General features: G+C 39.0%; 1 protein-coding gene across 1 annotated transcript in view; it reads left to right on the forward strand.

Moving 5' to 3' along the window:
• The window catches only part of GALNT5 (polypeptide N-acetylgalactosaminyltransferase 5), a 43889-nt gene extending 22917 nt beyond the window's left edge, over positions 1–20972 (forward strand). Inside the window, exons 4-10 of the mRNA XM_066346103.1 lie at positions 3173–3308; positions 4138–4257; positions 6008–6125; positions 7174–7497; positions 11566–11646; positions 15304–15465; positions 19197–20972. Coding sequence (XP_066202200.1) covers positions 3173–3308; positions 4138–4257; positions 6008–6125; positions 7174–7497; positions 11566–11646; positions 15304–15465; positions 19197–19337 — 1082 coding nt within the window. The 3' untranslated portion in view covers positions 19338–20972. The remainder of the gene's footprint in view (positions 1–3172; positions 3309–4137; positions 4258–6007; positions 6126–7173; positions 7498–11565; positions 11647–15303; positions 15466–19196) is intronic.
• Positions 20973–22082: the final 1110 nt, after the last annotated feature.

A 22082-nucleotide genomic window follows, 5' to 3' on the forward strand; every position in this document is an offset into this window, starting at 1 on the left:
CACATGTGGCCCGCGGGCTGTAGTTTGGGGACCCCTGGATTAGGATATAGAGGCAAGTGAGGTTATGATTTGTCCGTGGTCTCCTAGCTGATGAGTGGTAGAGCCAGGATTGGAACACTGAAATCTTCACTTCAGAATCTTGAGAGAGAGAAGGAGAGGGGGAAGGGTGGAGAAGCAGGTGGGCGCTTCTTCCATGTGCCCTGGCTGGAATCAAACCCGGGACTTCCATCTGCTGGGCTGATGCTCTACCACTGAGCCAGCCAGCCAGGGCTAAGATTCTTAATAATGAACTGCATTCAGAAAAAATGAAATGAAATTCCATATTTGATTTTCTATGGAAAGTAATTGTCCACAAACGATGTAAAACTAGGCTAGTCAGGACATAGTTAGTGGGTAACTCGTGAGCGCAGATCCGGGTGAAGAACACTCCCAGACCAATGGAAAGAGAAGTGCAGAAGTCCTGGTGCAGAAACATACTCTGTACATTCAAGTTAAAGAAAGAAGTTTATTATGGCTGATGAATGCTGACCATAGAGAGAGAAGTAGGAGACTCATTTGGGGAAAAAGGCAAAGGGTAAGCATTTATAAAGTTTTTTTGCATCATTTAGGGAGTGTAGGCATTATTCTCAGTATAATGTGAAGCCAATAAGGACATTACTGAGGAGTGTAAGATTGTCTGACTTATTTTTTAAAAGCTCACTGTGCTCACTTTGAGGAGAATGGATATTAGGGAGCTGAGAGAGAAAGTAGGGACACCAATTATTGGCAGTTGTAGTTGTCTAGGCCCCAGGGAGATACCAGGACAGGTGGAGGAAGTGGTAAGACTTAAAATATATTGCAGACATGGAGCTTACAGGACATAACGTCAGATAAGATGTGGATAAAGTAGTAATGAGTGGAGTCAAAAAAGAAACCTAGGATTGGAAGGACTCTGAGCAACTCGGTGGGCAGTGGAGTCATAACCAGAAGAGTAGTTGTGAATAGATTTGGGGTTCAAAATGAATTCTGATTTTGCCCATGTAAGTTTGAGATGGAAACTAGACATCCATGTAGATGTCTAAGAAAGCTGATGAATCCAGGACCATAAATGTGCTGCTTATAAAAAAATTTTTCTCTGCCTGCATAGAACACAAAGCATGGTGGTAAGGATCTCCATAATAGTCTAAACTGTTAGATGACAAAGGAAACTGTCTTCAGATGGGGTGTTATGAACTTGATCAACACAGTTGCCTAAATTCTACTCAAGTTCTGATAGTTACAACTGTAAACTAATTTCTTTGAATTTAGTAAGTAAAAAAAAAATAATAAATTTCTTTCTCATTCATTAGTACCCATGAGTGCAATAGCTCAGTTCTATTTTCGTAACTTTCAAATTATTTTAACCATGACCCATATTCTGAAATAGATCTTACATTGCAATCCAGTAGTGTTTTCAGAATTCTGGAAGAGTATTCTACAACATGACAAGGACAAAGCAGTGACTCTCTGATCACTCGCAACGTCCGCTACACTTTCAGGTTCGGGAGCTTGATAGGTTCTTCATCTGAATCTCATTCAGGAAAAAGATCAGGTTCCAATCAGTTGTTTACTGGGAATGAGGAGTAAGAGAGGTCAAGTAGGATTTCAAATTGTGAAGGGCAGGCCATAATCAACGAATCTCCAGGAAAAGTGCTCTGTGTCAAAGCAACAGAAGTAAGAAGAGAGGGGGCCATTGAAGTATAAGGGAATAAATCAGCCAGCTGGCCTGCCAGGAGGAGGCTGTATTTAGGCAGGTTCAGTCCTACACTCCAGATAGAGTAGAGATCAGATTTTCATTTCCTTCATGGCCTTTAGCAAAATACTTGACATGGCTGTGTGTATTCCAAAGAATCAGTTGGCTAACTTTAAGAAATGACATCTAACTCCTGGTCAACTCTGAGGTCTTCTTAAGAGCAACAGGCCTATAACTTTCTACAACTTGTTTCTGCTGAAGTTAAAACTGGTGGTTCCCTTAGCATTACGTACTTATAAACTTAAAATTACTATAAAATTAAGTGGGGATGCAGGTCCACATTCCTCAAGGAACCCTAAACATAACACTCCAGAATTAATTTGTGCTGGCAGCAGCCACCCAAGCTCATGGGCTAAAGATAAGTGGGAGTCCGTGCTCCAAAAGGAGTCAGCGCTGTGTGCACATTGAGTGGCTCTGGGTTAGCCAAAAATATAAATAAATAAGTTACAATGAAACCCAGACACAAACTTCCTTCAGTGACTGCAGCACACCAGCTGTGCACCAAGTCAGTGTGAGGAGGTGGCTTTACTTCATGAAGCTCTGGGTAAAGCCTTTGTAATCGCCTATGGTAGAGCTTGAAAGATTACATGGACAAGAACCAGATTCTTTCAATTATTACTAATCACACACGCATGCGCACGCATATTCTACATATTTGCAACAATTTCGATGCTGCTGAATTTGCGCTGAGAAAGAGTATTTCCCAAGTTAATTTTTTAAGAGAGAATTCTTAAATATTCCTAGTCTCTAAGTATTTTCTCTTGCAATTCTTTTTTTTTTTTTAAATTGTGATAAAATATACATAACAAAATTTACCATCTTAATTTTTAAGTGTGTAGTTCTGTACTGTGAAGTATATTCACACTTTTGTGCAACCAATTTCCGGAACTCTTTTCATCGTTAAACTCAAACGCTGTACCTGTGAAACAAGTCCTCAATCCTCTTCCCTTCCCTGTAACCCTTTAACTACTACCTCCTCGTCTTTCTGGTTCTTCCACTTTAACTTTTCACTCTACTATGTGGAACAGTTTTTCCTCTCTGTCCTTCCCAAGGCTAAATTCAGAATCTCAGACTCCTTCCTGGGCTTTTTCAGAACAAAGTCCCAGTTCTTCTCCCCCAGGGATAATGGGACGCATCTCCTTAGAAGGGACATAAGCAGCCACAATATTTATTCCCTTCAGAGTCTTGGCTAACCATTCTAAGTAGCTTATCAATTTTTTCCAAACACAAATGATACCTACGCAACTGCTAGAAACAAAATTTCTTCTATTTCATTATAAAATAAAATTATAGGAAAAAGGAATTCAGTGAGAAGAAAAGATCTTTACAACCATGCTTTTAGAACAATATCTAAGACCTTATACCACATTTTCAAATGGATTTCTTTTTCTGGCTCCTTAGGTGATGTGTTGACATTCTTAGATTCTCATGTGGAATGTAACATTGGTTGGTTGGAACCTCTTCTGGAAAGAGTTTATTTAAGTAGAAAGAAAGTAGCCTGCCCAGTAATTGAAGTCATCAATGATAAAGATATGAGGTAATATTGGCATATTCCACACGATATCTCTCAGTGGGTTTTAACCAGCAGCCACAGAAAGCACTGGTCATACTCCTTGTATGCACATTTTTTTAAAATCTAAGAAATATACAGTTTATCCATTTTAAATACATGGAAATGTATGATGGATACCTTGGGATCAGCGCAGGCAAATCTGCTTATTTTATCGCTTCATACTCATTTTGAAATATCCCCTAATTTTTGTGAGCAGTATATTTTTTAAGTGGAATTTATTGGGGTGACGTTGGTTACATAATTATACAAGTTTCAAGTGCCCAGTTCTTCAGCACATCTCTGTACACCATGTTCTGCGTTCACCACCCCCAATCAAGTCTTGGTCCATCACCATTTATCCCCTCTATAGCCTCCTCAAGCTCCCCGCCCCCACCCCGGCAATAACCACACTGTTGTCCGTGTCCATGAGATTCTGTATATTTGACCATCACTAATTCTTAACCCTTAACACCAGTGTTCAGTTCTTTCCTCTTTCTATTCAACTGAACTGAAAAATAGTTATTCTCTGTAACATTAGTTCTTATTTTTGTGGTAAATACATATAGATGCTTGTAAATTAGGTTTTTATTTCCCTCAAAAAAATGGCTAAAACATTATTTTTTAAAGTGTAAATTAAAAATAAGCAATTCAACCAATTGGTCACTGATGCAAATTGTACTTATAAGTTTCCTTGAAATGTTATTTAAAAGTGTGCGATGATCTAAAATCATCCATTTAAACAAGATATAGCGTCAGGTCAATTAAGTGTACATGTATGGTCTCAGGTGGCACTTTTGGTTTTTCCCTGGATTAGTTACATGACAGTGGACAACTTCCAAAGAGGCATCTTTGTGTGGCCCATGAACTTTGGTTGGAGAACAATTCCTCCAGACATTGTTGCAAAAAACGGAATTAAAGAGACTGATATAATCAGGTAAGTCTGTGAGATTTACTATTAGAACGCAGTCATGTCATCCTTTTATAAAGGCTTAGGAAGCAGTTTCACAAAACAAAGATATCCTGTCATTAACTAGCACATTAAAAATTACAACTGTAGTGTGCCCTCCCTCCTAAGAGAGTGCCTGTGCCTTTCCCTTCCCCTACAGGAGTGCATCTCCTAGGACCTAAACTCTAACGGTCCCCTCAAGATTTGCAACCGGGGAGAAATGGGCGGCGGCAGCTCATCCTGGGCTAGCAGCCTTTTCTCTGGCTTCTTGGTGGGCCAGAGCAGCCCTGGAAGGCTCGTGTCTGTCCTATAATACTTCCAGAAAGCAAAGCAGCTCTGCCAGTGCTTCCTCCTATTGCTTCTTCCATCCTAAGCCCACCCTGGTTTCACTGTCCCCAGCTTTAATAAACATACTCCTAAAATTAAAAAAAAAAAGAATTACAGTTGCAGCCAAGAGATGACCAAAACTAAACAAACATTTCCTGAGAAATTAGTTTCTCACTATCAAAGTTCATTTTTCAAATAGTCAATTGTACCTTAGTCAGCCCTGAATGCACAGAAATTCACTAGCACAATTTCTGTCCTCTGGGATTTACAACCCCAAAACCATTAAGCTAGTTAAATATGCTGAATAAATGCTCTATAAACATACATAATATTTAAAATGAGTAAAAATTAAGAGAGTAAATAATAGTAATAGAAGGATCATTAAAATAATAATAGCTCCTGTTAAGATGTTCTTTTTGAGTCTAGTCTTACCCCTTTCATGGGAGGGGTGCCAAGTTCTGTGAATGAATTAATAAACACAGAAGCTGGATATTAAATAAAATTGGGGCTTTATTGCTGGAGAAGCTGGATTGAAAATACAACTTATACCAGAAGCTGAAGGGGAGGCTTCCTAACATTTCCCCCAGAATGTAGCCCTGCAGGACAAGCAGGCAACCAGCCCCAGGCTGTGCAGAGGGAGCCCTGAGCAGGCAACCAGCCCCAGGCTGTGCAGAGGGAGCCCTGAGCTTTCCCTGTTGGAGAGAGGACTTACATAGACTCAAGCTAGCAAGTTTGAAGAGAAAACCCAGCCCAATCTATGCATTGAAGCATGCTTTCCCTGAACTCAATCCTCAATAAAGCACACTCATCCCTTACTAGGTGTGATGCATTCAGAATTGATACTCCTAGCCAGTGAAACAGGAGTACTGTATGTATCAAGCACTATGCATTTAAACCACTCTATAGCCCTAGGAGAGAGGTTGTAGTATTCCCATTACAGAGATGAGAAAATTGAGACTGAAAAGAGTTAAGTAATCTTCCCAGGGATATAAAGATTGTAAGAGAAGACATTGGGATTCAAACCCAGACCTGCCTGAATTGAACACTCTTGCTCTTTGCCTTTTTTTAGACTCCCATTTTGAGGGTCAGTGTCATAGTGAGTTGAGATTATACTCAACATAATGTGGGAAAGATTGTAATCTGAATAGTCTGGAAAGAACTTTTGGTGTATAGATAATCCTAGTTCCAGATCCCTTCTTTGCTGACCCTAACTAAGCTCTGCCACCATGAACCAGGAAACTTGTCACTTATGTGCTGTTTGTGAATTTTTGAATCTTTATTCCAAGATCTCGCCACAGTTGGTAGCTTTTCTGAAATGTCTCCTATGTTCATCACAGCTATACAGGGGACCTACACTAAAATTGAGCTCCCGTGACATAGAAATGTGGAAAAAAATCTTTTCTCTTTGTAGGTGCCCTGTCATGGCAGGTGGATTATTTTCTATTGAAAAAAATTACTTTTTTGAACTTGGAACATATGACCCTGGGCTTGATGTTTGGGGTGGAGAAAATATGGAGCTGTCATTCAAGGTATTACCAAGAGTTTCTCAAATTCTTTTTTTTTTAAATTTATTGATTTTTAGAGAGATAGAGGAAGGAGGTGGAGAGAGAGAGGGAGAGAAATTTGTTGTTTCACTTATTTATGCATTCATTGGCTGATTCTTGCATGTTCCCTGACTGAATCAAATTCTATTTCTAATTAAGAGTTTTTCATTTTAAATGGTTTCATTTTGCTAATACAATCAGATGTATGACTGCCTCTGGAAGGAAGTTTAGCAGAAATTTCAGGACCTCTGGATTAATGTTTTCATATCCAAGATTGAGTTTGGAAAAATCAATAGCACTCATGAAATTTATTAGAGTTGCCTAATATTTCACAGCACTGTTTCTGCATCTGAATATAGGAGAAATTATTGTCTGCCATTTGGTGTGAATGTTGTAGGATTCATACCTCACATAAAATAACTCTCCTGGAACATCTTTCTAATATAGTGGAAGGAATGAGAGCATTCAATCATGGGTCATCTTGGAGAGCATAGGTGACAGAAGCACAAGAAGTGACTCCAGGCAGGCCAGCAACAGGCCACGTGCAGAGGCTTTGAACATATCAGACAAGTCTGGGTATTCCATTGACTCATGTCTAAGAAAGCCAGGGCAGCAGCCACGGTACAGAGCGTCCAAAAAGCAAATGCTTTCCTACAGAGTGGGGTGTATAGTAAAAGGGGTGTAGATTTGAGCTACTGATCAAAAAGGACAGTTGCTCAATTCAACTAATGCAAAAACTCATCTTACGTATTGAAATTCTGTGAGGACTTATTCAGGAAAAATAAATTTATATTGCAGGGAAGAGAAGAAAAAAATGTTTTTTACTAATCCTAAAATGGTCCACAGCAATATAAAAAGTTAAATTAAAAAAATTGAGTTTAATTTTCTGTTGAAGAAGACTTTAGAAGTTGAGAATACCACTTCAAACCGTGTAGGGGAAAGGAGTCATAAGGTGGTCTTCTTGTCATTGTTAATTGTCCATAATTTGTGGACGGTGGTTTGATCATTGATGCTTACCCTTAAACTGTTCCAGGTGTGGATGTGTGGTGGTGAAATTGAGATCATTCCCTGTTCCAGAGTGGGCCACATATTCAGAAACGACAACCCGTATTCCTTCCCCAAAGACCGGATGAAGACCGTGGAGCGGAACTTGGTGCGGGTCGCTGAGGTCTGGCTGGATGAATACAAGGAGCTGTTCTACGGCCACGGGGATCACCTCATAGAGCAAGGGCTAGATGTCGGAAACCTCACCCAACAACGAGAGCTTCGAAAGAAACTGAAATGCAAAAGTTTCAAATGGTATTTGGAGAACGTTTTTCCTGACTTGAAGGCTCCCATCGTGAGGGCTAGCGGTGTGGTAAGTTCAAACAGCAATTTCAAATCTGAGAGTGTGCAAACCAGCCCTCTCTGCCTAGCAAATCTCCTGACGACAAGGACTTAGTAAAGCCATTCTCCTTGGGAGAATTCTCCAGTATAGGGCAATATGGAAGAGTGTGAAAGAGAGGAAACCAGTCTGAAAATTTGTTTTTTGTTTGTTTGTTTTTTAGTTCAACTGAAAAATAGGTACCTGTGACCTGTTTGTATGTTCTATAATATATTTTTTAAATTGTCATCTTTATAGGTCAAAATAGAATAACACCACTTTAGATAGTTTAATCTGATGTTTTATCTTAGGTAACTCATTAAGAAAAATGCACTGAACTTATACACTATTTAAATGATATGTCTGCAAAATAAATTTATATTTTAAAATTGTGTTAGTTGAGCAGTAAAAGAAATTCTCACCACAGTAAATTTTTCCTGTCTTTACAACACAAAACGTCAGCAAGAGCATTACTGAACTTTAACCACCAGAGGGAACTAAAGAATCGTCTTTTGCCTCCTCTGTGAGGCTAACTTGTTTGAATTCCCAGGAAATGTTTGGTTCTCCGAATGAAACAATCAGCTACTGATGATTGAGTTATTATATATCAAAATGAAAGAAAAATTAATGATTTTATCAAATTATATTCTTCTAGTTTTCCTCACTATTTGTTGCTTTCCTTAGACAGATTTTTGAAAATATGTCATTTTCTTCGTTCTGAAACAACCAGTAGGGAGCATTATTACCATTAAAAAAATAAAAACCTTTCCCTAGGTAATACAGAATAAAATTAACTAGACCATTATTTTAGATAGACAATTTTGTAAACTTCCAAGAATATGAACTCTATAACTTTTTGTTGTTTCAGGTCTTCCCTTCTTCCAACCTACACACTTAGGAATTTAAATGCCATGAACTTTCTTTCTTTCTTTCTTTCTTTCTTTCTTTCTTTCTTTCTTTCTTTCTTTCTTTCTTTCTTTCTTTCTCTTTCTTTCTTTCTTTCTTTCTTTCTTTTTTTCTTTCTTTCTTTCTTTTAATGAAGACATTTTTTTTTGAGGAGGAGGAAGGGGGAGAGAGAGAGGGAGAGAGAGAGAAGCATCAATTTGTTGTTACATTTAGTTGTGCATTTATTGATTGCTTCTCATACATGCCCTGGCTGGGGCTCGAACCTGAGACACTGGGGTAGATTCAACGCCCTCAGGATTGAGCTGCATCCTTGGAATGGAGCCCCGGATTGAACCAGTGACCTCAGTGCTCCAGGACGATGCTCTAACCAGTGTGCCACTGGCCAGCGCTCATTTCTTATTGAACCAAAAATATTTGGAGTAAATAAAGTAAATAATAACGTATATTTATATTGGATAAAAACACTTAACTAATGACTGATAGCCTAATGTTTAACAATTCTGTGATAAACTGTGGGCATAACTCTCATTTCTTAAATTAGACAATAAAATAATTTCAAAATGAAAAGTTTAAAAGTGATAAAGTACCTCAGTGGTAGAGTGTCAGCCTGGCGTGCGGAAGTCCCGGGTTGGATTCCCGGCCAGGGCACACAGGAGAAGCGCCCATCTGCTTCTCCACCCCCCCCCCTTTTCCTTCCTCTCTCTCTATTCCCCTCCCTCAGGCAAGGCTCCATTGGACCAAAGATGGCCCGGGCACTGAGGATGGCTCCATGGCCTCTGCCTCGGGCGCTAGAATGGCTCTGGTAGCAACAGAATGATGCCCTAGATGGGCAGAGCATCGCCCCCTGGTGGGCATGCCGGGTGGATCCCGGTGAGGCGCATGCGGGAGTCTGTCTGACTGCCTCCCCGTTTCCAGCTTCAGAAAAATACAAAAAAAAAAAAAAAAGAATTTTTAAAATGATTTACAGTAAAATCATGGATACGGTTATTTAAAAATAAAATGAAGACTCAATTTTAAAAACCATTCAAAATAAGACAAAGAATAAACAGCTCCTCAGCACGTTGTAGACCATTTTGTTTTGAAGAAAAGCAGTTTCTCCAGTGAATTTCTCCAGTAATCTCCAATAAGGGGAAGGGAAACAGATTTTCAGGTGAAGTTAGGGAAGAGAGGCAAGGATAAAAAAAAAAAAAAGATTTCTCTTACTTTCTAATGCATTTCAGTGCTTGGAAGAAGGTATTGTACAAATTGAATACAAAGAAATCTGTTGAACCTGGGGCTCCAAAACACTTTCTGGGCGATGTTATTAGTTGTGTTGCCAAAAATAGGGATCCATAGTCAAATACATTTGTCAAACACTCACACTACATTTCCTCTTAGAGCAGCAAGCTGAGCTAAACAGGAACGAACGTACGGAAGGTTCTGCAGTAACACCAGCTGTTCAGCCCTGAAGTCAGAGTTTTCCAAACCCCTTCGAAGATAGAATATTTTCTAAATAATCTATAAGTACAGGAGTTTATATTTATCTCTGTGAAGATCCAGAGAACAGTCGGGGCCCCATTCTCTGTCTTTTACCTTCAGGATTATCCTACCTTCGCGCATCTCTATGAACTCTTCTCTGAAGCTCACAGTGGTTGATCGCTTCTGTGTGTTCTGATTGCTCACATTTAGTAATCGTGAGTGGTCTTCCCCTATATTTTTCATTTAAAAATTTGTGTAGAGCTTCCTTTGAAGATTCTGACAGAGTTCCAGTCCTTCTAGAATTGTGTTTGCATTCCAACTACCCCAGAAGTAACCAACCTGGTACTGTTTTTATGTTGTTTCTGTACCGTGAAAGTCTGTCAGTGTTCATATTCAATACAAGTAGTGCAAATTTGCATCTCAAACCCAAATGAAGGTCACTGTAAGGTTTTCGATCTGGTAGTATCCAGCCCTCCTGTGGTTTTCCTGTGCTAAAGGGTCAATTGTTTCTCCCAGGACACCATTCCACTAAGGGTCTTCCTCTAGTTTTTCATCTTTACATGGAAGAACATAATTCCTCCTTTCTGGCTTATCCATGTCCAAGTTTCTCTCCTGTCCTTAAAGTGTTGGCCCCTTACTTCTAATATTTGCAGTTTCCCACTTGCTTTTATTTACTTTTTATTCTGTATTTTCTGGTCCCTGAAGATACCCCGTAGTCTCTTACCAGCTAAATTATGCATGTAAAAGTGAGGACCGACCCACTGAGCACCGTGCTAATAATGCTGACAGTTCTGTGTGCTACACAGCCTGCGTCATAAGCACCCCAGGATTAGAACTCTGTGTTAGGCACGTGGAACAGAAAGGGCACTAATAGTGTCCCTCGCAACCAAGACCTCACTGCCTCCCATGTCAGGAGGCTTTCCAGAGTAGAGACTTGGTTCTACACTGCTCTTCTAGAAATCTGAAACGTCTAAATTGCACTATTAACCCACCATCTTGTTAGCCCTGCTCAGGATGTCAAAAGGAGCCAGGGAATCCACATTTTTCTGCTTTCAATGGTGACTTACAGAAAGCTGCCTCAATATCTGACCCTGTGAATTCATTAAAAACCTGGGGGTGTGCCAGAAAGTGCCTTTAAGCTTGGCTCTGCATTAGCTTGCGTGACTTTCCTGTAATGAATTGTAGCATGCCTGGGTCATTAGGAAGATTCTGACAGGGAATCAACTGGAAATCTGCTGTTCTTAAAGGACCCAATTTAGCTATGACTCAGTACCTAAGCAGGCAAATAGCTTGGAGGGGTCAGCCAGGCAACAGAGCCTGTAACTGTTGGCTTGATTAAAATGCAAGTATGTGCGTTGACTTTTAATATATATATATGCATCCGACAAACTTGAGCCAAGAAAATAACTACTTTTCATGCCACCTTTTGCTCATTCCCTATTCAGCATTGCAGGCAAGGGTTAATTAAAAGCTTCTATTTGTTGTCTCTGTGGCTGAATCACAGTCCTAAACTGACAGATTGAAGCTGTACTTGAGCAAGATTACAATATGCCTCTGTTAGAGATAGCAACCACTAAAATCTTGTAGTGCTAAATTATTAACTGTCATTTAACCTTATTGTAGTTTTATATTGTTTTTCTGAATGTCATTTTCTGCTTTAAAATATTTGTTTTTTAATGCTTTTTTTTTTCTTCCTAGCTTATTAATGTGGCCTTGGGTAAATGCATTTCCACTGAAAATACCACAGCCGTTCTGGAAGACTGTGACGGGAGCAGCAAGGTATGCTAGACTGGGGTTTCCTCTCTCAGAGTCGGTGCAGTCAATGGTGCTGGGATAGCTGATAAGTGCAGCATCTGCTACAGTCATCACCCACTTTAGAAATTTATTTTTGCCTATACAAAGAATAATTAATTTCTATATAATCATAAGGTTGGTAATAAGAGGGTCCACTACTGAAATGTGGATACTGAACACAGTTTTGGCTCCATCACTTGCAGTGTGCTAATTTTGTGAGTTTCTTAACCCTTAGGTAAATGACCATGATACAAGGGCCTCCCCTAAAGCTAGTGTGAGGATCAAGTCAGGTAATATTTACAAAGGATGTGGAACAACACCTAACACTGAAAACTCCACAAATGTCCATTGCTACAATAATAGAGACACCAAAAAAGTGAAAAATAGCACATTACATATAAAGATAAAGTAATAAAAATAGAAAGGATGTGTTTTTAAATAATTAATCTCAGGGAGCAATTTTATTCTCTGGTTCTATCCCCTGCCCGCATTCTTCTATCTCTTAAGGAAAGTATACAAATCACGTAACCCGTGACCCATGGAGCAAAACTTGGTAGCACAACTCCCACAGACTCCGAGCACAAGGGTTAGGAGAAGAAGGATATAGCAGGGAGAACACAGCGGGGACTCCGCGGTGCTGGAGGTGAGCTCTGGGTGATGGCACCTCCCTCCCCAACACCTGTTCCCTCTTCATTCTTATTCTGTAGGGACACTTGCTTGTTTGGGTGCCAAATAGGATTCACAAGAACATCGATTTATGAGGAGAATTCAGTTGCCTAAAATTGAAGGTCACATTTTGGTAGAGAAATTATTTTTTGGTGACAACATAGGCTTGCCAAAACTGACTACTTTGATTTGACTTAAAAATACTGTTTTTATTTTCAAGCACAGCCCATCTCTACCTCTTAATTCAAAGCTGCTCCTAGGAGAAGAGGCATTTTGTCATTCTGTGGCTGTCATCCAGCTGTGGAATGTAAATTCAAGGCCGAGGGAACTCTTTCTTAATTAGGAAAGAGAGGAGACAGATCAAAAATCAATTGAAAGAAATAACTCATGTGTATTAACAATTCAAAAAGGAAATAATTCACAGATTGTAAAACAAAAACACAATTAGTTCGAATTATATGAAAGTAAAATAATAGATAATGCAATCCTTCAAGACTCCTCATTTAGTGACTCTCTGGGCCTGATTAACCAGTACTGTAGTTTATCTGAAATCCAAGTTCTGGTTTCAATAATCATTGAGTCTCTTGAGGGGATGCTTGGAAGGGAAATGTTTGAATTTATGCAACTCCTACTTTCCACACAAAAACCCATTTCCTTTCTTCTTGTTATACTCTTTATTAGCTTCTACTTCTTCTGGCTTGTTTGAGTAATAAAAAGTAAAGGAACAGAGATTAGATTACCTTATTTTTGCCATGTTAATGAGGCAAAATCAAGCCAGTGACTATAGCATTTATTATTTTTTTAATAAAATAAAATAAAATAAGCCAGGAGTAATAAAACCGTAGGACTGAAGCATCATACCCTATCCCTATATTTCACCTAAACTAAAATGTCTCTTCAATTAACTTTTCAACCAGTTGATATTTCCCTTTACAAGGTAATATCTAGCTTCTCTTAGCAGCTACATAGCTTTCTTGTATTATGATATATGTCCATGCTTCTATGGACATAAGAAAGACCCAAACCTATAAAGAATTTTTATGAGTTTGTTTTAGCCAAACTGATGACATATGCTAGGGAGTAAGATCTCAAATATTCCAGAGAATAACATTTTTGCAGCTTCTTCTATGCATTTGTGATGAAAGAGGGTATGTAAAGAAGATTCCATGAAGGTGGGAAAAAGCAAGGCGGGGCCTGGATTACAGGGTAATTCAGATTATGTGCTCTCATGCTCTAGAAACAGAGGTCTGAAAGTGTGGTCATGTATTAGAAGGAGGGCTTTTTCAGGGGACATTTCAAAGGTGTGTTAACTTAGAGGCACAGAAACAACAGACATGCCTGGGGTATGACTATCCACCTTGACCTGCCCAGTCTACGGCCATACCACCCTGAACGCGCCTGATCTCGTCTGATCTTGGAAGCTAAGCGGGGTCAGGCCTGGTTAGTACTTGGATGGGAGACCTGCCCAGTTATGAATGTATGCTCTGATCGCCCTGTGAAGTTATTTTCTATAGAACCCTTTTTTCCTCCACATTCTCCAATTTTAATGTGCACACAAATCACCTGGGGAGTTTGTTACGATGTGAATTCTGATTCAGTAGGTTTACGGGGGAGATGAGAGACAGCCGTTCCCACTAAGTCCTAGGTGATGCTGAGATGGCCCAGGAGCACCCTTGCAGTGGAGAGGTCTGACCCAAAGGCATACTTGATTATCTAAATTAAATCTCAGTTACATTACAAGTGACTCATTTGGATAAAAGCATTTAGATAGATTCTACCAGCTGCCTATTTTTTCTAATATGATTATATTAGTGCAAAATGACAAATTTCCTACAGATCCAAAGCTTTATATGATAGTATATTAACCAGGCAGATAATACTTGGTTATAAATAACTGGGGAACATATATAAAAATTGACAATATGTTTTTATTACCTGAATCGGTATTTAATTTAATCCCTGGTGACTCACCAAAACCGGACTTCCCCAAGAGCAGCTCCTATGAAGTGGAAGATGCTCACACAGCAGCAACCTGAGGATTCCCTATGCTATCAGCGAAGAAAGATTGTTAATACTTCCTCTAGGAGTCCAACTGAATAGGTAGTCTAAACAAAGAAGCATAATAATTGTCACCAAAGTAATTTAGGACTATGACTTGGATCTCCCTATACCCTCAATGGCTCAAGGCTGTAATCCTGTGGTGGTTTGAATGTTCCCATACCTGAGGTACCAAGTTGTCTGGGATTCAGAACACTTGAAATGACATTTATTTACAGATATGTGTACTAAGTGTACTAAATTGTATTGTTGAAATTTACATTTATTGAGGGCTTACTGTGTGCTAAACACTTGACAGTCATTACCAAGCCTCTGGGATAGATACTTTTAAGTTGCTATCCAACTAAAAATGGAGAATAATTACATTAGACAGGATTAATAATATGTTCATAACTTCACAGTTGAAAGTAGCAGTACCAGGATTTAAATACAAAACATCTGACCAGAATGCCTAAATATTCTCTTTATAGTGTTTTTAGGTGAGAAGCAGGGAGATAGGCAAACTCCCACATGCACCCCGATGGAGATCCACCTGGCAATCTTCTCCTCCCCTACCCCCCCATCTGTGGCTGATGCCCAAATCAACTGAGCTATTTTTAGCACCTGGGGCTGACACTTGGACCAGCCTAGTTATCCTCAGCACTTGGGTCTATACTAGCTCAAACCAATTGAGCCACTACCTGCGGAAAGGGTAGAGAGAGAGAAGGGGGAGGGGGAACGAAGCAGATGGTCGCTTCTCCTGTGTGCCCTGACTGTAATCAAACTCAGGATGTTCATTCATTGGGACGACACTCTATCCACTGAGCAATCCAGCCAGGGCCTATATATTCTTAGCCTTTGCCAACAAAAATGTTTGAAAATGTCCTTACTTGTGCTTTCTGCTTGAAGCGACCTTTCTCTTACTCATTTCTTTCACAGTTTCAACAGTTTAATTATACCTGGTTAAGACTTATTAAAAATGAAGAATGGTGCTTGGCTCCAGTCCCTGAGAAGGGAGCCCTGAGGCTGCACCCTTGTGATAACAGAAACAAAGGGCTAAAATGGCTACACAAGTCAACATCAGTCTTCCACTCAGAACTGGTAAGCAAAATATGTGTTTCCCTTCTTTACCATAAATCCGACTTTCAACTAAATGTGATATAAAGCCCTCTTTGTCAGCTAACTCAGCCTGAAACTGAATGTGTTTGTGGAAATAGAGGCCATGTAAAAGTTTGTACAGAGAGATAAACATATTTTTGTAAATTATCAAGTCCTTTTTTCTCTCTTACAAAATTTATTTGAAATCAGTGATTTTAAATAGAAGTCACCAGGTTTTGTGGGTTATGTTGCTATCATCATGTGTTTCTAAAAGTCATTTGTTTCAGTCAGTTAACAATGCCAAAAATCAGGCTTGTAGGCTAGCACTGATTCACGTGGGTTACCAGCAAAGCTCACAGGGAAAGTACATGGGAAAACCAAGAAGCAGTATGCTCCCTACAAGCCCTGCATTTTATTATGCATCTGATTCCACATTCTGTCTCTTTCGAACAAAGAGACATTTTTCTCAAGCCCTCTGGTTTCCAGAGCCCAGGGCTCCCCGAGTGTGCTCAGATCCCACCAGCTTGCAAGAACTGGCTGTGTTCAGCTCTTGCCAACTGCACATTTAGTGATGCTGATTTGATAACTTGAAATCAGCCATGATGTGAGGATTTACATCCACACAACAAATCAAGGGATAGTTTTCCAGAGGCTCAGTGGTTAATATGTACCAGAACATCCCTGTGATACATTATTTACTCAAAGTCCTCTCAGCTTTTCCCAATTCTATTTTAATAGGCTACAAAGTTATAAGCATTGATGTAGGATCTTGGAGTGGCAGAAATAATGTCAGGACTACCTTCACACATTTTCTCATTGGGGGTAGCCACCAGATCTACCAAGTGCATTGAGTATATGGAGAATCATGTTGCTCAAGGCTGGCCCCATGGTAAGCACATTGTTTACCTGGAGTGCCTCCAGCCATTTCGAGGTCCCAGCCAGTGACTCTGCTCTTCAGGATAGTCTTACTCCTGCCCAGGATCAAAATTAGGGTCTGAGCTACACATGCCATTCTTCAATCTCCCCCCACCCACCCTTTAGATTTTCTCTGTTACATTTCAATTCCTTCTGGATGTTATTTTTCTCTTTAGTGATAATAACAATTATTGAGTTATTCAGAAAAATTAGGAACTACTGTATAGACTGCTAATGTTGTGTTTTATAGTGTTGGAAAAATCCAAAAATATAGAGCAAATAAATTACAACTTACCTTCTGCTTCCTTAAATAAATTATATCAAATAATATCAAATAAATATATATCAAATAAATTACAATTTACCTATGCCAAAGGGGGGAGGGAGCAAGGGAAAGACAGAAAGAGAGAGAGAAAGAGGAAGAAGAAGAAGAAGGAGGAGAAGAAGAAGAAGGAGGAGGAGGAGGAGGAGGAGGAGGAGGAGGAGGAAGGAGTGATAAAGAATATGAGAATGAAAACAAAATCCTTATCTCCAGAAGTGAATCTGAATATGGAAAATATTTCAAGCTGGTGAGAAAATACTTAGAATCAGGCAGTCCTTAAATCACATAAAGCTACTTACCAACTGGGTTGGCCCTACTGAAAAGCTTAGCTGGTTTTTATACAGGTCTAATTTTGGTCCCTTTAAATAACAAGCAGATTTGTAAAGACGGTGATCTAATTAAGATGGCAAAAATTAAAAAGCTGTCCCCTACTTTGTTTGTGCCTGTGACCAACATGCTATATAGCGAGCTGCCCTCTGCCTTGCGTTCACCTTTTCATGCTGCTGGATGTCATGGAGATGAATATCTTGAAAATTGTTTTCTTTTTTTCAGTATTTTGGTAGTTTTTATACTAAACCTTCTAAGTCCTCCAAGATGTGAAAGTCTTAAAAAACAAGAGAAATGCAAAATAAGATTATGAATGACAGGAACATGTCTCTCTTTGCAGAAAGCATTAGGAGTTGGGAGCTTCATGGAAGGAGGAAGAGTAATAGCTTGACTCTTCACACTAGTGAATTATTAAAATAAAACATTTGTAAATCAGCATTTAAAAGACATTCTCTAGCTTAATCTCCCCAAATGCTTTGGATTGTGGCCACATAAAAGTAAATAGTTTCACAGGTGACTTCTAGGATATGGGGAATGGAATACCTTTCTACCTCTAGTTCTCACATCAAGTGTCTTTAGGTTGGGGACAAGTTATTTAGTTACCTCTTCACAACCCACCAGCAGAAATTGTAGATAATTCAGAATAATGCTGCTCAAGTCTAACTCCTTTACAAAACCTTGAGCATACTCAAGCATCATATTTCCAAAGTGCTATCAGGGAGTTTGTTTCAATGGGATCCTGAGTCAATAAGTCCATGGTAGAATTAAAAGTCAGCATTTCAGCCCTGGCCAGTTGGCTCAGTGGTAGAGCGGCAGCCAGGCATGCAGCAGTCCTGGGTTCGATTCCCGGCCAGGGCACACAGGCGAGGCACCCATATGCTTCTCCACCCCTCCCCCTCTCCTTCCTCTCCATCTCTCTCTTCCCCTCCCACAGCCAGGGCTCCATTGGAGCAAAGTTGGCCCGGGCACTGGGGGTGGTTCTATGGCCTCTGCCTCAGGCGCTAGAATGGCTCTGGTTGCAACAGAGTGATGCCCCAGATGGGCAGAGCATCGCCCCCTGGTGGGCATGCCGGGTGGATCCTGGTTGGGTGCATGTGGGAGTCTGTCTGACTGCCTCCCCATTTCCAACTTCAGAAAAATACAAAAAAAAAGAAGTCAGCATTTCCAACTAGCTCCTAGGTTACGCTGATGATGGTCCAGGTAGCAACCTTTCAGTGGAGAGGTCTAACCCAAAAGCATACTTAATAATCTAAACTAAGTCTCAATTACATTGCAAAATTATTTAGTAGATGAAAGAATTTAGAATGATTTTACCAGAGGTCTATTTTTTTCTCACATATTTTTGTAGAAGTATCTGTAAAATAAATTATTAAATCATGCCCCCCTTTGATAACTTTTTAAGTATTATAAAACTATATATATAAAATCATATATACATACATATCATGTATCATATATAATTTATATCATATATAAACATATATATATAATTATCTTTGACACAGTCCTGCATAACTGAGAAGTTTGGTGGGTGAAAAAAATATTATAAATCCATCAGCAAGTTCTAAGAAGGTTATTGACCATTTCTATTACATCAATAAATATTAAGCAATACCTGAACCCTAATGTACCTTTGACTTATTTCCTAATTCCATCTGAGTTTTGAAACATCAGGCATTAGGTAGTCAAAAATTATGGTAGGGAGCTTATAAATAATATACATCATTTATCTATCACCTTTGTATTCCAAATTTGCATTTTAAGGCATTGACTTAACTAAGAAATTAACTAATTCACTCTTTGTAATGATATGCATTTTTTCTTTTCTACCATCAGTGAGGGAGCCATCATCCATCAAATACAGCAAATGCCACCTGGTATTATTCTCTTTAAATAATATAGTAATCAGCCATATGATCAGAAAATTCATCTTTGAAGTGTAAGAACTTTCTTTGAGTGAGAGAGAAACAAACTTAATACTATCCAAAGGCTACGTTTGTGTTAATAATTTAGTTCAGGATAATTCCTGAAGAATCAAAAATGTTAGTTCTATCTTTTATTATTATTATTATTATTATTATTTATTATTATTATTATCGGTGTCCATTTCTTTATATCTCTGATGTCAAATTCAGTCTGTGGCTCATTCCCGGATCCCCTTTCTCTCCAGGTGAACCACATTGTTTTTGGAAACTATCATCAGCTGTTATGCTTGGAAGGAGATTTTTCTCAGAAGACCCTGAAAGTTGCTGCTTGTGACCCAAAGAAGCCATATCAAAAGTGGAAATTTGAAAAGTATTTTGAAGACTGAAGAAGAGGAACTGACGTTTTTATCTAATGAGCCCATTAGACACTGTGAAAGTGACAGTGAACTTAGCGACTATATTTCTCCATGGTAGTTTAAATTTTCAAAATGCATAACACTTGAATGGAAGATTTTTTAAAATCACAATATTTGAGATACTAAAAGTTAACTCAGGGAAACAGTCCAGCATTAGCCTGGAGTCCTTCTTCAGCGCTAGGAGTCCTTTTGAACTGCCTGCTTCCCACCTTGTGCTAAAATTCAGTCTCCAAGTTTCCCCATGCAATCTATCAGGTACCCAGAAATTAATGCAGAAGTATTTGTGGAGTACAGTGATACTAGTAATGACTGTGTTGGATAACAACCAGTTCCTTGGCTCGCATATAGGTGAGAATCAGTAAGGCCATGGTCCTTTATTTACTATTTTTTTATCAAAAAAAAAAAATTACTGAGTTCTTGTGACTAGAAGACCTCATAGACACACAGCCATCACCTTGGCAAATCCCATCCAGACTACATGCTGCTTACCATTGATCTAGATTATTACATAATGCTTTTTACTAATCTGAGTCAGTGGAAAATTTTTTACTCGAGGAAATCAAATGCTTATTCAATTCTAGATGTGGACATTGTTTCAGTTTATTTTGTATTTTTAAAACTATACTTAAAAATGCTCATAGGAGTAACTTCCTAGATTCCTGAGTATATTAAAAAAGAAACAAGGAAGCAAAGTAAAAGAGGCCTGATCACAACTCACAGCAGTAGCCCAAACCACAATTAATCACTGGACCCACTAACACAGGCCCAAATGAGAGGAGCTGAAACTGATAAAGCAGAAATAGAGCATTGAAAAATATTGAGATTCTCTTATGTAAAATACAGCCTTAGATTTAGCAGCATTCACTGGGGTGAAGTATGCTAAAAAAAAAAAATGGGCTCTAAAAGTGTTAAAGTAGAAATAAAGTGAAGGAAACAATGAAAGCAGGAGAGAATGAGGTAAGCAATCCTTGGGAAAAGAGGCAGGAAAAAGTGCCCTAGACTTGGCCAAAAAAAAAAGGAGGGGGGGGACCTGGCACCTCTATGGGGAAAAATAAGGAAGCCTTAGCTGTGTACCTAATGATAACACTGGGAAAAGTCCAATAGTTCTTTGATTCAAATTGAGCTCCTGAGCTTATGTGTGTTAATACTTAGGCATATCAGAGATCTCAGAAATCCTGAAAGCCTTTACATTTATTTTGGTAAGAAAATTGACACCCAGTAGCTCCATTCCCTTTCTGAAAATGCCAGGCCCGTGGTAAAAGATTCTGCATTAGAACTTGCATCCCCAGACACAGGCTCATTCCCTTGCCCCAGGCCACTGACCTACACAGGTCTGTCCCACAGCATTTCTGAGGAAGGATGTGGAAACCATCTTGCTGGGGTTGGGTCTCTGGAAGGTAACCATGTCATATGCTTGCTAATAAAAATAAATAAAAAATAAAATTAAATAAAAAAATATTTTTCAATTGAGCTGATGACAAACCTCAGTATCTTTAATCCTGACTTTCTATTTATAATTTATTTTTAACTTATAACTAATTTCACAAGAGCAGAACAATAACTGAGAATCAAAAGGGGAAACAGTTTTGCCTATTTGTGTCATGTTTGGGATGCTTTTTTCAAGTAATTAATATTGTAGATGAGATAAGAGAATGATTAGAAAATAAAATAATTCTTTCAATACAGAGTCCTGTGGGGGAATAAAATATAAGGTGGTTGCCAAATGTCTAATTAAATTGCTGACTAAACTGAATATACTGGGTGCTTCACATAATTCTTCATGTGCCAAAGAAATATGGAAAGGTTATTTGACCCCAGTCTAAAGACTTTATTTTTATTCAAAACCAGATTTTCCACCTGACCAGGCAGTGGCACAGTGGAAAGAGTGTCAGGCTGGGATGCAGAGGTCCCAGATTTGAAACCCCAAGGTCACCGGCTTAAGCGCAGGCTCATCCAGCTTGAGCAAGGGCTCACCAGCTTGATTGTGGAATCACTGGCTTGAGCGTGGGATCATAGACATGCCCCCTCCATTGCTCACTTGAAGCCTAAGGTCACTGACTTGAGCAAGGGGTCACTTGCTCTGCTGTAGTGAGTGCCCCCCCCCCACATCAAGGCACACAGGAGAAAGCAATCAATGAACAACTAAGGAGCAGCAACGAAGAATTGAAGCTTCTCATCTCTCTCCCTTCCTGTCTGTCCCTTTCTGTCTCTCTCTCTCTCTCTGACTCTCTCACTGTCTCTGTCAAAACAAACAAACAAAAAACAGATTTTGCATTAAAAATTTCAACTCTGTTCAGAAAAAGATGAATTATATTTAGATACACTTCACTATGGGTATAAAAGCAGAAGAAATTTGAATGTTTTTATTTTTTTTCAAAAAATCTTATCGTCTGTTCAGGGTATGCTCTTCCTGACTTACTTGACATACTTATTATATGAAGCTACATTTAAATATATATTGTCAATGTAACCAAGGATTGTATTCATATATCACATATTTGTTCTTGAGTAGAATTTTAAGAAGGGCTTTTAACATGCTTAATTACTTTAAAATGCAAAGAACTTCACTAGTTAGGAATCTTGTAGGTCTAATCTTAACAGTGTTGACTAACTGTAAAACGTACTACCAAAATTTTTTTTTGGCATTGCCCTCTAAGTTGTCTTTTCAGAAGACTATAATAAAGGTATGAAATGCTACAGCGTCTTCTGGTGCTT

Source organism: Saccopteryx leptura, chromosome 7 (genome assembly GCF_036850995.1).
Source record: "Saccopteryx leptura isolate mSacLep1 chromosome 7, mSacLep1_pri_phased_curated, whole genome shotgun sequence".
In the NCBI taxonomy this organism is placed as follows: Eukaryota; Metazoa; Chordata; class Mammalia; order Chiroptera; family Emballonuridae; genus Saccopteryx; species Saccopteryx leptura.